This window comes from Cnephaeus nilssonii (assembly GCF_951640355.1).
Source record: "Cnephaeus nilssonii genome assembly, chromosome: 3".
Taxonomy (NCBI): Eukaryota; Metazoa; Chordata; class Mammalia; order Chiroptera; family Vespertilionidae; genus Cnephaeus; species Cnephaeus nilssonii.
In genome coordinates this window covers 5,202,521-5,217,416 of record NC_137074.1, presented here as the reverse complement: position 1 = coordinate 5,217,416, position 14,896 = coordinate 5,202,521, and the positions used below count along the sequence as shown (strand labels likewise).

Below are 14,896 nucleotides of genomic sequence, written 5' to 3'. Positions count from 1 at the left end.
TTGGGTGCATCTGCAAACCACTTGTGTTATTATGTACCACTTTCTTTACATTGATTCACTTTTATTTTATTTAAAATAAACCTTTTTAATGAGGACAAATATGTGACACCTTAATCAATAAAGAAATTAAAAAATAATAATAAAAAAATAAAAAATAAAATAAACCTTTTTATAAATAGAAAACTGCCATGATTATAGTGGCAGGTATCTGTAAAGAGAAATGTTTTGGAGTTATATGTAAAATGTATTTTTACATGTCAAAACTAAACACTGTAACGATTTCCAAAACAGCATACCTAATTAAAAAGCAGTTTACAATCAGCCTGTTACCCTACATATAGGTGGAAATGGGGTAGTACAGCAAAAGAACAGCAATTCATATTTATGTATAGTAAATAAAAGATGTCTAGCTGCCTCTTCTGCTATGATTGGAGTCTGAGAACTAAAACCTAATTAAAACGGATCATGGAGCTGTGGTTCTACAAATTTCTGTTTCAAGAAAACACGTGAAGCTAAGCTACTTAATAACTGCAGAGTGAACTCTTTCTGTGGAAACACATCTTGGCTGGTAGGTGATGCTGAACTGCCCAAAAGACAGGCTCGGAGTCTGCCTCTCCTCCATAGCCTTCCCCTCCAGCAAATGCAGCCAGGCTACTGGCTCCTCTACACACTAGCGATTTAGAAGAATTTACAGGGAGAAACCACCTCATGGAAAGTGATGGCAGCTCCCCCTCTGTCTCTACCGTTTGGGCTGAAGAGGAGCGTTTCCGCTGTTCCCTACCCCTACCACACCATACACCACTATTACATCCTCCCAGGAAGAGGTTCACCAATTCCTGGTGAGGCAAGAATTTGACAAAAAACAAAAAACATACCGAAAAGAGAAATATCCCTGACTGTGCAGCAGTGATGGGAGAGGACCTGGCCTTCAGGAGCAACCCAACCTGAATAACTCAGCTCTCTCCTATTGCTTCATTTGGACAGGGCTCAAAAAAAGCACAATGGAAGGCTAAAGTTTCCTAACATGTGGAAAGAAAATATGAAAGCCAGGACATCTCAGGAGAAATCAGTCTAGATCTAGGAACTAGAGATGTGTTCAAAACTGAGTGCCTTAGAGTCAGTTACTGAGGACAGCCAGCACAAAGTGAATTCTTCTCAAGACAGGCAACCCAGAGGCAGCACTGAACTACAAGGTGAAGCAAAGATGGCCTCAACTATTCCCAAAATAGTGAAAACAGAGGGTACAATGAGAAGAAACAATTTAGTGGGAATGGATTTACCTATTCTTTGGTTTGCCCACTTGATTTTATTAAATGAAAATGATGATGACGACGACAGTGATGATGATGAGCACACACAGTGCTGAATCAAAGAGCAGACTGACCATCTTTCCAGAATGAATTAAGTGAAATCTGCAGTGTTTATTTTGGTGACTGGCACCAAATAAACTCAGGGAGTTACCTTGAATGCACACATTTATAGCCATCATATTTTTCATTAGCTGTCACAGTCCGATAGGTTGGCAGCCTGTTTTAGGATCCAGGATAACTAATAATGAATGAAGTATGAGGATTTCATAGGAAATTGAATTCTAGCATAGATGAATATTCAAGTATTCCCTTTCTGTGCACACACACATATATGTACTGTATATGTGTATGTGTGTGTGAGGAGCTAATCAGAATGAAGAACATAACATTGTAATTTGAGCTATTTTGCTGTTTTTTAACTTGTTAAAAAATATGAAAAAATGTTAAAGTATATGTAAAGACAGCACTGTGGATGTTGCTAGGTATAAATAAAGAAAAAAAGATATTGAACATTGGGAATATACTAAATGCCCCTTAAAATGGTTAGTTGCACGTTATGTAAATTTCACCTAAATTTTTAAAAACTGCTAGAACCACCCTGGCTGTGTAGTTGTTGGTTAGAGCATTGACCCCAGAAGCCAAGGTTGTTGGTTCCATCCCAGGTCAGGGCATATATAAGAATCAACCAATAAATGCATAAGTGGAACAATAAATTGATCTCTCTCTCCCTAAAATCAATTTTAAAAAATAAAAAATAATTGCTAGCGCCCTAGCCAGTTTGGCTCAGTGGCTAGAGCGTTAGCCTGAAGGGTCCCGGGTTTCATTCCGGTCAAGAGCACATGCTTCGGTTGCGGGCTCGGTCCAATGTGCAGGAGGCAGCCAATCAATGATTCCTTCTCATCATTGATGTTTCTATCTCTCTCTTCCTCTCCCTTCCTCTCTGAAATCAATAAAAATATATTTTAAAAAATAATTGCTAGAACCAAATAACCTTTAAAATTTTATTTTAGCGTGCCTGGAGTGCCTCAGTTGGTTGAGTGTCCTCCCATGCATCAAACGGTTGTGGGTTTGATCGCCACTCGGGAACCTATGGAAGGGAACCAATCGATGTTTCTCTCTCTCTCTCTGACCAACAAGATTTGAATTCAGTTCCTCCACATCCTATCCAACATCAATCTTTTACATTTTAGTCATCCTAATAGGTATGTAATGGTATCTCATTAGACTATTTTGCTATATTTGTATTTCCTTCATGACTATTGATATTGAGCAGGTTTTCATGTGCTCATTTGTCACTCTTACGTCTTTCTTGATGAAGTATTTGTTGAAATCTTTTGCCCCCTTTTTACTTAGTTATTTTCGTAGAACTGGATAGCGTTTTTAGTTCATTCTGGATACAAGTCCTTTATCTGGTATATGTTTTGCAAATATTTTCTTCCATTCTGTGGCTTGTCTTTTCATTCTCTTAAAAATGTTCTTTGAGGAGCAGAAAATGTTAAACTAGTGGCAGAAAGCAGATCAGTGATTGCCTAGGGCCTGAGAGTGTGACAAAGATTGGCTGAAAATGGACAGGAGGAAGTTTTTCCAGGTGTTTTATATGTTCTCTAACTGGATTGTGGTGATGATTGCAAAACTGTAGATTTACTAAGAATCATTGGATTTTACACTTAAAGCAAGTGAGTTTTATGCAATGGTCTTTTAGTACAATTTTAATTTTTTTTTAATTATTAAGGTATGAAACCCTTGGGTGTGTCAGACACTATACTAACTACAGGGTATAAAATGATGGTGAACAAAACATCCCCAGTCTTTATTCTCCTGCGGACTTGGCTAAACAAATACTATAAGTCCTGCCCTGCCTGGTATGGCCCAGTTGGTTGAGCAATGTCCGAAGGGTACTGGTTCGATTCCCCAGTGAGGGCACATACCCAAATATCGGGTTCAATCCCTGGTAGGGGAAGGTAGAGGAGGCAATTGATCAATGTTTTCCTCTCTCCGTTTCCCTCTCTCTATAAAATCAATAAGCATGTCCTCAGGCATGGATTTGTTTAAAAGAAGATACTGCCAAACAGTTTTCCTACTGAATTCCAGTTGTTCCATGTGCTTGTGTTGGCAACTTAAAAAAAAAAATCTGGAGGAGAAATCAAGATGGCAGCATAGGTTAAACTTTAACTTGCTGCCTCGCACAACAACTTCAAAACTACAACTAAAAGACAAAACGTACATCATCCAGAACCACAGGAAGGCTGGCTAAGTGGGAATTCTACAACTAGGAAGAAAGAGAAAAGCACACTGAGACTCAGAGGAGCTGTGGAAGTAAAGTGCAGAGGTACGGAGGCACTCACTAGGAGAGGGCTGGCAACTGAGGACGCGGCTGGCTTTTTCAATCCGGAGGGAGACACAACCTCCTGACTGCTCTGAACTCCAGTTCCGGGCGAGACTCTGGGGACCCAGACTCATACGGGGAGAAACTGGACTGTCTGGCAGCAGGCGGAACTCGGGGGCGGCTTTCTCTCAGAGGTGCTTGCAATGATTACCAAGGGACATTGAGACCCGGGGACCTCTTAGGGCAGGGCTGACGGGAAGCCATTGCTGTTTGCTCTGCCCTGAGACTCCGCCCCATCCAAGCTGAGCGCAGAGGCTTTTGCATATGAATGGCCTGGTCCTTTGAATTCTAAACTTACCTAACAAACTGCAGCTGAGTTAGTGAGACCCAGAACATCCAACAGAAGGCCCAAGGCCCCGCAGCAGCTTGCATTGCTTCACAGCCGGGCCTCATCTGGGCACCTCCAAAACCCAAACAAAGAAGAGGAATCTGCAGATCTCTCCATTGCTCCTGCTGGGTGGCCTCAGGCAGAGGCTAAATTAGCACCTCCTTGGAGATCCAAGAGCCAGTGTACCCAGGGGTCAGAGTAGGACCATCCAGATTACAATTCCTCAGATCCATAAGGGACACACTCAGGGGGCAGACTCAGTGAGCACCAAAGCCCCACTGAAGCAAGTTTGTCTTAAAAGGGTGTCTCCAGCACAGAAGTTCTCCCATCATAGACACAGCTGATCCTCACAGCCAACTGGCCTGGAGGTCAATTCCTCCCAGTGATACCAACAACAATCAAGGCTTAACTACAACAAGATTGTGCACATAGCCCACAAAGGGGTGCACCAAGAGTGTCCACTTCAGGTAACTGGGGAGGCTGAGCCACTGGGCCCTATAGGACACCTAGCACACAAAGCCACTCTATCAACTCAGGGAAGCAGCCAAAATGTGGAGACAAAGAAACAGGTCACGAATGAAAGAAATGGAGGAAAGCAAACTACTGGATATAGAGCTCAAAACCATGGTTATAAGGTTTTTCAAGAATTTCCTACAAAAGGCTGATAAATTTAGCGAGACCCTCGAGGATATGAAAAAGGACCAACTAGAAATTAAGCATACACTGACTGAAATAAAAAATAATATACAGAGATCCAACAGCAGACGAGAGCATCGCAAGAATCAAGTCAAAGATTTGAAATACAAAGAAGCAAAAAACACCCAACCGGAAAAGCAAAAAGAAAAAAAGAATCCAAAAATATGAAGATAGTGTAAGGAGCCTCTGGGACAACTTCAATTGTACCAACATCCAAATTATGGGGGTGCCAGAAGAAGAGAGAGAGCAAGATAATGAAAACCTATTTGAAGAAATAATGACAGAAAACTTCCCCCACCTGGTGAAAGAAATAGACTTACAAGTCCAGGAAGCGCACAGAACCCCAAACAAAAGGAATCCAAAGAGGACCACATCAAGACACATCATAATTAAAATGCCAAGAGCAAAAGACAAAGAGAGAATATTAAAAGCAGCAAGAGAAAAACAGTTAGTTACCTACAAGGGAGCACCCATACGACTGTCAGCTGATTTCTCAACAGAAACTATGCAGGCCAGACAGGAATGGCAAGAAATATTCAAAGTGATGAATAGCAAGAACCTACAACCAAGATTACTCTACCCAGCAAAGTTATCATTTAGAATTGAAGGGCATACATATCTATCAACAAGTGAATCTAAAAATCAAGTGAATAAAAATCTGATGAACAGAATAATCTGGTGAATATAATAGAATCAGGGGCATACAAAGGAGTGGACTGACAATTCTTGGGGGGAAAGGGGTGTGGGGGGGTGCAGGCAGAGACTGGACAAAAATCATACACCTATGGATGAGGACAGTGGGAGGGGTCAGGGCAGAGGGTGGGGTGGGAACTGGGTGGAGGGGAGCTATGGGGGGAAAAAAGAACAATTGTAATAATCTGAACAATAAATATTTATTTTTTAAAAATGTGTATGCCACCAGTTTGTCACCTTTAACCTAGGCATCTTCAGTTCTCCAGGGAGAAAGATCTTTATGAGCTAAATTCAGATCTCAGCACTATCAATGTCTTAAGACCTTGTAGTGTCTCCCACTCCTTGGATAACAGCCAAACTGCTTAGCCTGGCATCAAACACCTCCTGTAGGCTGTGGCTCTACTGTTTTCTGTCTCTTCCCTTAAATCTTCACCGCCACTCTCCATATCTCCATATCACCTGCCACTCTGAAGGCCCAGAGGGCTGTCAGGATCTATTAAGACCGCATGCTGTGGAATGTGCTGTCCCCCTCGCCAGTTTGGGTGCTTTCTCTCCCACTAAATTACCACCCCGAGTCGTTGGGATAGGTATCCTGCCTGCAGTCTCTCTACCCCAGGGCCAAGCATAATGCCTGGCATTCAGAACATATCTGTGCCAGGCCCTCTCTGGTGTCATTTTCTTTTAAATGCAGATCGGAGAGAAAAGGATCAATTTTAATATTACCCTGCTGCCCCAATTGTTCTCTCCCGAAGCATCCACTGGCAACTTCCTTGTATATTCTTTCTGAGATATGCAATGAGTGTATAATTTCACATTCAATATACCTATATACTCAATAGATGCTATGGAAAAGCAAGGCTGAGGTGGACATAAGGAGTTGCTATTTTAAATGGAAAAGTCAGGAAAGACCTCATTGAGAGGGTGGCATTTGTGCAGACCGGAAGGAGGTTGAGGAAGAGAACTGCAGTGGTCTGAGGGAGCAACAGACGACAAGGCCCTGAAGCAAGGAGTGCCGGGCCTGTTTGTGGTTCGGAAGGTGGAACAGGGTGAGCAGCAGTGAAAATCATCGAAGTGGGCCAGATCAGAGGGCTGTATAAGCCACTCTAAAGATTTCAGGCTTTCTTGAATGAGAAGCGAAGGCACTAGAGTTATTGATCAAGAGTTAAGTCTAATAACTTTCAAAATTCACTTCCTTAGTAAAGCAATGCCTCAATTTTTCTTTCCAATGGCTCGGTTTTCACTATGTGAAGATGCCATGGTTTATCTGGGCCCCTCAAATGATCGACATTTGGTCCATCTCCAAGCTTTTGGGTTCGGAGTAGCCTAATGTTTCTTCCTCTCCAAGAATTCCAGCTGACAATTTTCCGATTAAAACCTTTTTCTATAATCACCCAACTCAATTCCATCTTTTACACGTAACTATTTCTTCACTTAAAACACACACACACACACAACAACAACAACAACAGAATAACGTACGGCCTCACTGATTCTGGGGTTCCTAGCTCAGACCCCCAAGTCAGAAGCCCTTCTTTCACCTTTAAAAGGTGCTCATGGGAGCAGCGGTTAAAAACAGGCAGGAGCCAAAACCGGTTTGGCTCAGTGGATAGAGCATCGGCCTGTGGACTGAAAGGTCCCAGGTTCGATCGTACCTTGGTTGCGGGCACATCCCCAGTGGGGGGCGTGCAGGAGGCAGCTGATCGATGTTTCTCTCTCATCAATGTTTCTAACTGTCTCCCTTCCTCTCTGTAAAAAATCAATAAAATATATTTAAAAAAGAAAAAGAAAAACAGGCAGGAACTGCGTGGGTGTGCTTCCCGCTTCACTTAAGCGCTAGAGGGTGACCGTGGCTCAGGAACGCACAAGGCTCCTGAGTCGACCCCCGTGCACCCCGCACTCCTGAATGGATGGGTGATCAAAGGGAAGCTACGCAGAAAGAGCGGACTCCGAACAGCCCGGTTGGGGAACACGGCCGGAGTCGGCGGACGTCGCAAAGACCCGCGCCTGCGCGGTTGGCGCCTCGCGAGTCGCCCGCTCCCGCTTTCCTTCCCACGGCCTCCCTTCCGGCGCCTGCGCATTGAGACCAGCTTCCCGCCGGCCTGCGAAGCTAGAGACCCTAGATATCCTTTCTTGCCGACTGAGGTGGGAGAAATGGATCCTACTTGCAACCATTCCCTCTCCCTTCGCAGTCTACGAGACTAAGTGTCTCATCGCCAGTCACCCTGGATGGAAGGGAATGGATCCTTGTGGCACGCAGAGCTGGCTGGAGCCCAGGTATCCTGGAGCGCTGTGGGTGGGATCACGCACAGGTCACGTGGCGGGCGTCCACCAATCGGCAGGCAGACCGCACTTTGCGGCTCGGCTTCAAACTGCCGTGAGGTGAGAGCGGCCTCCGAGGCCCCGCCCCCCTCGCCTGGGTCTGGGGCCCCGCGAGATGGCAGGCGGGAGTGGGGGCGCCGGGAGCGGGGGCGGGGCGCAGTGGTCGAGTGACGGCCCGCCTCACCTATTCAGGACGCGGACCGCAGCCGAGTGGGCCCCGCAGCCAATGGGAAGGGGCGGGGGCCGGCCCGGCCGGCGAGGAGGGGGAGCGAGCGGCCGGGGGACGCGGGGGGAGGAGAAGGCGGGCTCCCAATCCGGTTTCATCTGGTTCTCCCACTGCCCCCATCGCGGGTCCGAGCAGCTTGGGCGGCGGGAGACGCGGCAGCGGCCAGGCAGCCCAGGTTCGCCAAGCCAGTAGGCGCGCCGCGGCCCTCAGGCACCCAGCACGCGCCCGGCCCGCCGCCACGATGCCCAAGAGGAAGGTGAGCGGGGACCGCGGCCCGCACACGCCCCCTCGCCGCCCGGGCCTGCTGCGGCGCCCGCGAGGCCCAGGCCTGGCGCGGTCACGGCGGTGTGGGCCCAGGAGGCGCCCCGGGACCGGCGGCGGCGGCGGCGGCGGGCGGGCGGGCAGGCGCACTGCGGCCTCGTGCGCGGTGCCGGGGGACGCGCGGTGCCCGCAGCTCCGGGGGGTGCGGGGGGAGATTCGAACCGGCGGCGGGAAGCCCCTGACGTCAGCCGGGCATTGTTCTGCGGGCGGGCGGGCGGGCGGGCGGGCGCGGGGCGCTCGGCACTTTTGTTCGCGGGCTGCTCCCACTCGCGTGCGCTTCCTCCCACAGGTCAGCTCTGCGGAGGGGGCGGCCAAGGAGGAGGTAAGGGCCCTGCTCCTGGCCTTGGGGTGGGGGGGGGGGGGCTGGAGCCGCAGCCTTCACTCGTCGCTCATTTTCCTTTTCTCTCCTAAAGCCGAAGAGGAGGTCGGCCCGGTTGTCAGCCGTAAGTAGAGCAAACCCCACCCCCGTCTCCTTCTCGTGGGCTCGGACCCAGGGAGGAGACTCAGTGCTGCTCCCTTTGCCTTCCAGAAACCTGCTCCTGCAAAAGTGGAAGCGAAGCCCAAAAAGGCGGCGGGAAAGGTGGGTCCCCGACTTACCTTCACGGGCCCTCGGGTCTTCGAAATGCTGCTGCTGAACGCGGGACTCTTTCCTTAACAGAACGCCGGTGCCGGCGACTAAGACATTGATTTTTGGAAAGTTAAATGTCAGGCTCCTGAAATGTCGGCATTTCACTTTTTTTTTTTTTCCTTTTTAAGCTTTACATCTTTATAAACTTTTTTTTTTTTTTCTGGTCTGAGTAAAATGTGGACATAATTGTCCTGGCTTACGGGGCTGTAATGTGTCACATTAACGCTGCTGCAGAATTTAGGAAACTTAAGATGACAAAGTATTAAATATTAACTTGAGCTTGCCAAGGAAACCCTCCTTTGTGTTGTGTGCGTGTGTATAGTCGGTGCTTGTCCGTGGTCGCATGCTTGTGTTTCTTTTGACAATAAAAGCGAGGCCGGGACTGAGGCCAGGAGGAAAGGAATGTGTAAGTTTTTGCATGTAAAGTTCACAAGCCGAGGTAGCGGGTCCTCTCTTTCGTGTGTGGGTAGATCCAGAGTTGCGTTCTCTGAGAACATGCTATTCTGAAAGTATTTCACTTGCAGTCGTGTGTGGAGGAGTTCACGAAACCATTTTTTCCTGACCGTGTTCATCATGACACTTGCTGCTCTGGAAGAGATCGGTGATCGCATTGCTCACCTTGCAGGTCGCTGGAATGAAGTACCTGGGGATGTGTACATGTGAAAGTTTAAGTTGGAAAGGCAGGACACATGTAAATCATTTGTAACTCTGTTTTTGGGTATGGCAGAGAAATCACCCTCTGCTGAGCTCTCCGTGTTCTTCAAGGCGAGCACATGGTGTGATTGATTTCTGTCCACTCAGAACTTGAGAGTTTGGTATTTTCGATCTCTTCCCCCAAAAACGCCCCTTTTCTAAAAGCGGTTCTTTATTTAAACATTGTACAGAGCTGAGTGTAAAAATCTTAATTTTTCTTTAAAAGAAAAGTTCTGCTTTGTGGTGGTTTTTTTAAGGGTGCAAGGAAGGTATGAACATAGTATGTTAGCTTAGAATTTGTCACACCAGAAGATAACGCAGAAATTCTCTGTAAACGAAGTTCGAGTTCCCCAGAAAGTTTTCTTGGCTGAAGAAAAAAAAGGTGGATCATGTTGCAAAATGTTGGCAAGAACAGTGTACTATTATTACCCATCTTTTATTTTTTGCTTTTTTAAAAAAATATATATTGTTGATTTCAGAGAAGGGAAAGGGAAAGAGAGAAACATCAATGATGAGAGAGAATCATTGATCAGCTGCCTCCTGCATGCCCCCTACTGGGATCGGGCTCTTAACAGCTGAGCCAAACTGGCTAGGGCTTATTCTTTGCTTTATTTTAATAAACCAGTTGGATTAAAGACTATGCTTACTTACCTGTTAAATTGTTCTTGCTTTTCTTATCGACCTCTGTCTATATTTTGGTCTGCCTTAAAATTATTTTAATGTAAACAGTTCAATTTTAACTCCAGTTTGGGACATCAAATGTAATAAACATTTTATTTCCTTCCTCTCAGAGGTCAACAGGTAAGTCCTCATCTCAGTGTTCCTTAAGGAGCAAGCCTGTCAGTTCGTCTTCCCAAAGGAAAAAGAGGGTCAGTGGCTTTTCCCTTTAGTTTACGTAGTACATCTTTGGTTTTATAATTGATCTATTTGTTCCCATAATCCATTTAAAGCCTTAAATGAAAGTAAAGCTTTTGCTGTATTGATTACTATACTACAGGTTAGACACGCTGTTTTCAAAGCATATATATCCAATATGTGCTCCTGACTTGGATAATTTCCTTAGAAAGATTTTGAAAGTAGAAGCATCCATTAGAGAAATGTGTTAATTTATTTTGTTTCCTCTAGTTGTCTGACTATTAATAGTTAAAAAAGTGGTATTATTTCAGCCCTAGCTGGTTTGGCTCAGCAGATAGAGTGAGCGAATTCGATTCTGGTCAAGGGCATATGCCGGTTTTCGGACTCGAGCCCCAATAGGGGGCGTGCAGGAGGCAGCCACTCAATGATTCTCGTTGATGTTTCTCTTCCTTCCTCTCTGAAATTAAAATATGTTTTAAAAATAAAATAAAAAGTGGTATTATTTCAATCCACTTCATGGTAGCAACCTGTGGAACAGTGTTATTATCCCAAATATGTTTGTTTACCTAATTTAGTATTTATCCTAAAGGTATGGAATTAATAGTTATCAAGCAATCTTTATGTATGGAATACCACAACTGGTACAGAATATAGTGCACTTGATTTTTCCCTCTTAGCATTGATGTTTGTGAGACCACACGCCTGCCTTTGTGGCCATTTAACTCAAGTATGGGGGGTATTGATCAGTATTGATAGGGGTCTTGATACAACTTCTGGTGACCTAATATAATTTAATTTTGGTGTTGCTACATTCTTTATTTATAGGAAATGTTAAAATATTTGTTAAACTTTCCATTGATGGGTGGTGTCCAAAAATATTGTTCTGTAGTGCTTTAAACGTGGCTTAAATTTTAAACCTATTTTATCATCATACTAATTAATATGTGTGCTTTCAGATTCTTCAAAACACCTAAATGATAACGATAAACTCAAAATTGATCCTTTTAGCTACTCATTATATGATAGTCAACCTGACCATACAACATCTTTCAGGTGAATGGGCTACTGTGAGGGTGATTGTCTTGTCAGCTCAGTGGACTTTTGACTGTTTGATTATTGATCATGCTTAAGAGAAGTTTGAGAGTTACCAGGGAAAGAGATCCCTCCAACTCATTTGTTCTGCCGTGAGGAAATTCAGAAAATAGTGGGTGATGAGGAAGGTGTGGGGGGAAGTTGTGTAGCTCAGGCCTTAGGTTTAAACATCATTAAGGCTTGCTAGGCAAGTCCTGTTACAGTTCTCCTTAGTGGACTTGGTTGTCCTGCTTACTGGGGGGGGTGGACCTTAAGGTGGCTCGTGTAAAAAGTGTCATGTGACTCAGGCTGACGTGCAACAGAACATTTTTAACATTGCAACTATTGTGGCTACTGTCTCTCTCATAGGATAAGTCTGCGGACAAAAAAGTGCAAACGAAAGGGAAACGGGGAGCAAAGGGAAAGCAGGCCGAAGCGGCTGACCAGGAACCTAAAGAGGACCTACCTGCGGAAAACGGGGAAACTAAGAACGAGGAGGTCGGCATGTTTGTTGTTGGTTTTTTTTACTCCGACAGTAGATAGTAGGTTATGTAGCTGATAAGACAGTCTATTTTTTATATTAAATATTGTGTGGCTCAGTGGTTGGCTGACATCCCATGCACAGAGAGGTCGCGTTCAATCCCCAGTAGGGGAGTGTGCAGAAGGCAGCTGATTGATGTTTCTCTCATCTATTTTTCTATATCTTTCTCCCTCTCCTACTCTAAAATCAATAAAAGCATTTTAAAATAAATAAATAATAAGTGGACTGCAAGGTTTTGATAACTTCTTAAGCCAACTAAGCCTCTTTTTACATTATATTGGCTAAACTAGAAAAGGTAAATAATTTAGGTACTTAATTTTAAGCTTTTCTATTTAAAGATCAAATTTTAATGTAATCATCCCCTTCTAAATTGTAAGATTTATAATCACAATATACTTTGAATTCCTAGTTTTAACCACAACATCTAATATGTGATATAAGAAGACATTACTAAACTAGTTATGAGGGAAGTATTGAATACATGTTATCAAACTACAGTTGATTCTTGTTACTCATGATGGTTATGTTTTAAGAGGTTGCTGTGAATACTGAACAGTTAGGGGAAATGGAGGGTTAGAACCCTTCAACTCTAATCATAACACTTCAATCAACTGATTATAACCTTATTTCATGTGTGTTTCTGTTTAATACATGTTGTCAGTACATTAGCATTGAACTTGGGGCCAACAAAAACAGCACTGTAACTCATGCCTACATGAAGCTACCCCCCCCATGTGTATTTTCTCCATAACACACAACATTCTTGCACTTGACAATACAAGAAGACAATTCTATACTTGTCTAGACAACATCATCCCCCACCGCTCCGCGCCCAACTCCACCCCCCACCCCCCCAAAAAAAAGAAAAAATGTGAAATGTGTGGCACTAAATAGAGCGTGGAAAAGATGCTTGTTTATTGTGTTAGCGCTGAAACAAGAAGGCAGCACAGCTCTGATCAGTTTGGCTCAGTGGATAGAGCATTGGCCTTCGGACTGAAGGGTCCCAGGTTTGATTCCGGTCAAGGGCATGTACTTTGGTTGCGGGCACATACCCAGTAGGGAGTGTGCAGGAGGCAGCTGACCGATGTTTCTCTCTCATCGATGTTTCTAACTCTATCCCTCTCCCTTCCTCTCTGTAAAAATCAAAAATATATTTAAGGGGGGGGGGGGCAGCACAGCCTCAGCCAGGAATGTGCATGTTGGATGACTGAGATTATTGGTGTTATCATGGAAGCACCATGAATATTGATTGGGGTTATAAATAAATTTTAGTGAATGGGTGAATTACAAATAATGAGGATTGACTTTTTTCTTTTTTGATCCTCACCTGAGGGCACTTTTTTTTTTTTCCATTTTTTCTAGGGAGAGGGGGAAATAACAGTTGGTTGCCTTCTATGTGTGCCCTTACTGGGAATGGAACCCGCACCCCTTTGGTGCGTGGGACAACACATCAACCAACTGACCCACACCGGCCAGGGCAAGAACTGACTGTATTTTTAAGACCTAAGAGTTACATGTATATATTAGTTATATATATATATGTAAAGCTTATATTGTGTTAAATTCTAATCTCAAAGATCATAGCAATGACACAGAAACCAAATGTTTAATCATTATTTTTCCTTTGATTTGCAGAGTCCAACCTCAGATGAAGCAGGAGAAAAAGAAGCCAAGTCTGATTAATGTCATATACCATGTCTTATCAGTGGTCCCTGTCTCCCTTCTTGTACAATCCAGAGGAATATTTTTATCAACTATTTTGTAAATGCAAGTTTTTTAGTAGCTCTAGAAACATTTTTAAGAAGGAGGGAATTCCACCTCATCCCATTTTTTTAAGTGTAAATGCTTTTTTTTAAGAGGTGAAATCATTTGCTGGTTGTTTATTTTTTGGTACAACCAGAAAATAGTGGGATATTGAATATGGGAGACTTTGATTGTCTTGGGTGTCGGCTTAACATTCCATAGATGGGGGTAGTTTTTATATCCTATAATACAAAGCATACTAAATGGCAGTTTGGAGTCAGTCGTGCGTTTGCTATGTCTTGAACATTTTAAATTACTTCTATTCACATGTTTTTGGTAGAATTATTTCCTAAAGAAAACCACTCCTTGATCCTGGCTCTCCCTGTCAGAATTTTGTGCATCTGTAACATCTTTGGTGTGGTAGTCCAGTTTTCCTAGTAACTTTGTCAATGTGCTGTGAAAGATTGAAGATTTGATTATGTAGTATATATGATATTAAATTGTGAATTAGTGGGACTTTGATGTAACAGCGTATCAACATTTGAAGATATTGGTACTTGATACTCTTAAGGAAAGTTGGCCTCTAAATTTTAAGCTGGAAAGTCACTGGAATAACTGTTTAGAAAAGAATCACAACTACATGACTTTACAGTTTTGGTACGTATGTTAAGAATTGTGTACAAATTGAAATGTCTGTGTACTGATCCTCAAAACAATAAAATCTCAATTATGAAAGAATTATTTGAGGCACATGGATTAAGTTCTGGCTTAAATTTTGTTTAAACAAGTTCCATGCACTTCCAAAACTGTTAAAATTTAATTTTACTGTAAACTACTTGGATGTGAAGGCAGTCTGGGATGTGTGGGCGATCTGGCTGCGACATTTGTTACCCCATTGATCGCCAGGGTTGTAAATTACTTGAACACATCTACATTGTACTTTTTTGTTAATCCTTACCCGAAGATATTTTCCCATTGATTTTTATTTTTATGAGAGTGAAAGTGAGGGGAGAGATAGAAACATCAATTGGTTGCCTCCCACGTGCTCCCTGGCAGGGACCAGGAATCTAACCTGTAACCTAGGTA

General features: G+C 43.8%; 1 protein-coding gene across 1 annotated transcript; it reads left to right on the top strand.

Annotated features, from left to right (window-relative positions):
• Window positions 1–8,026: 8,026 nt before the first annotated feature.
• HMGN1 (high mobility group nucleosome binding domain 1) lies at window positions 8,027–14,548 on the top strand. The gene is made up of 6 exons (XM_079762965.1): window positions 8,027–8,214; window positions 8,569–8,601; window positions 8,693–8,722; window positions 8,809–8,859; window positions 11,896–12,024; window positions 13,703–14,548. Exons 1-6 carry the CDS (start codon window positions 8,200–8,202, stop codon window positions 13,748–13,750), a joined length of 306 nt encoding a protein of 101 aa, XP_079619091.1. The 5' UTR covers window positions 8,027–8,199; the 3' UTR covers window positions 13,751–14,548.
• The last annotated feature ends 348 nt before the right edge of the window (window positions 14,549–14,896 follow it).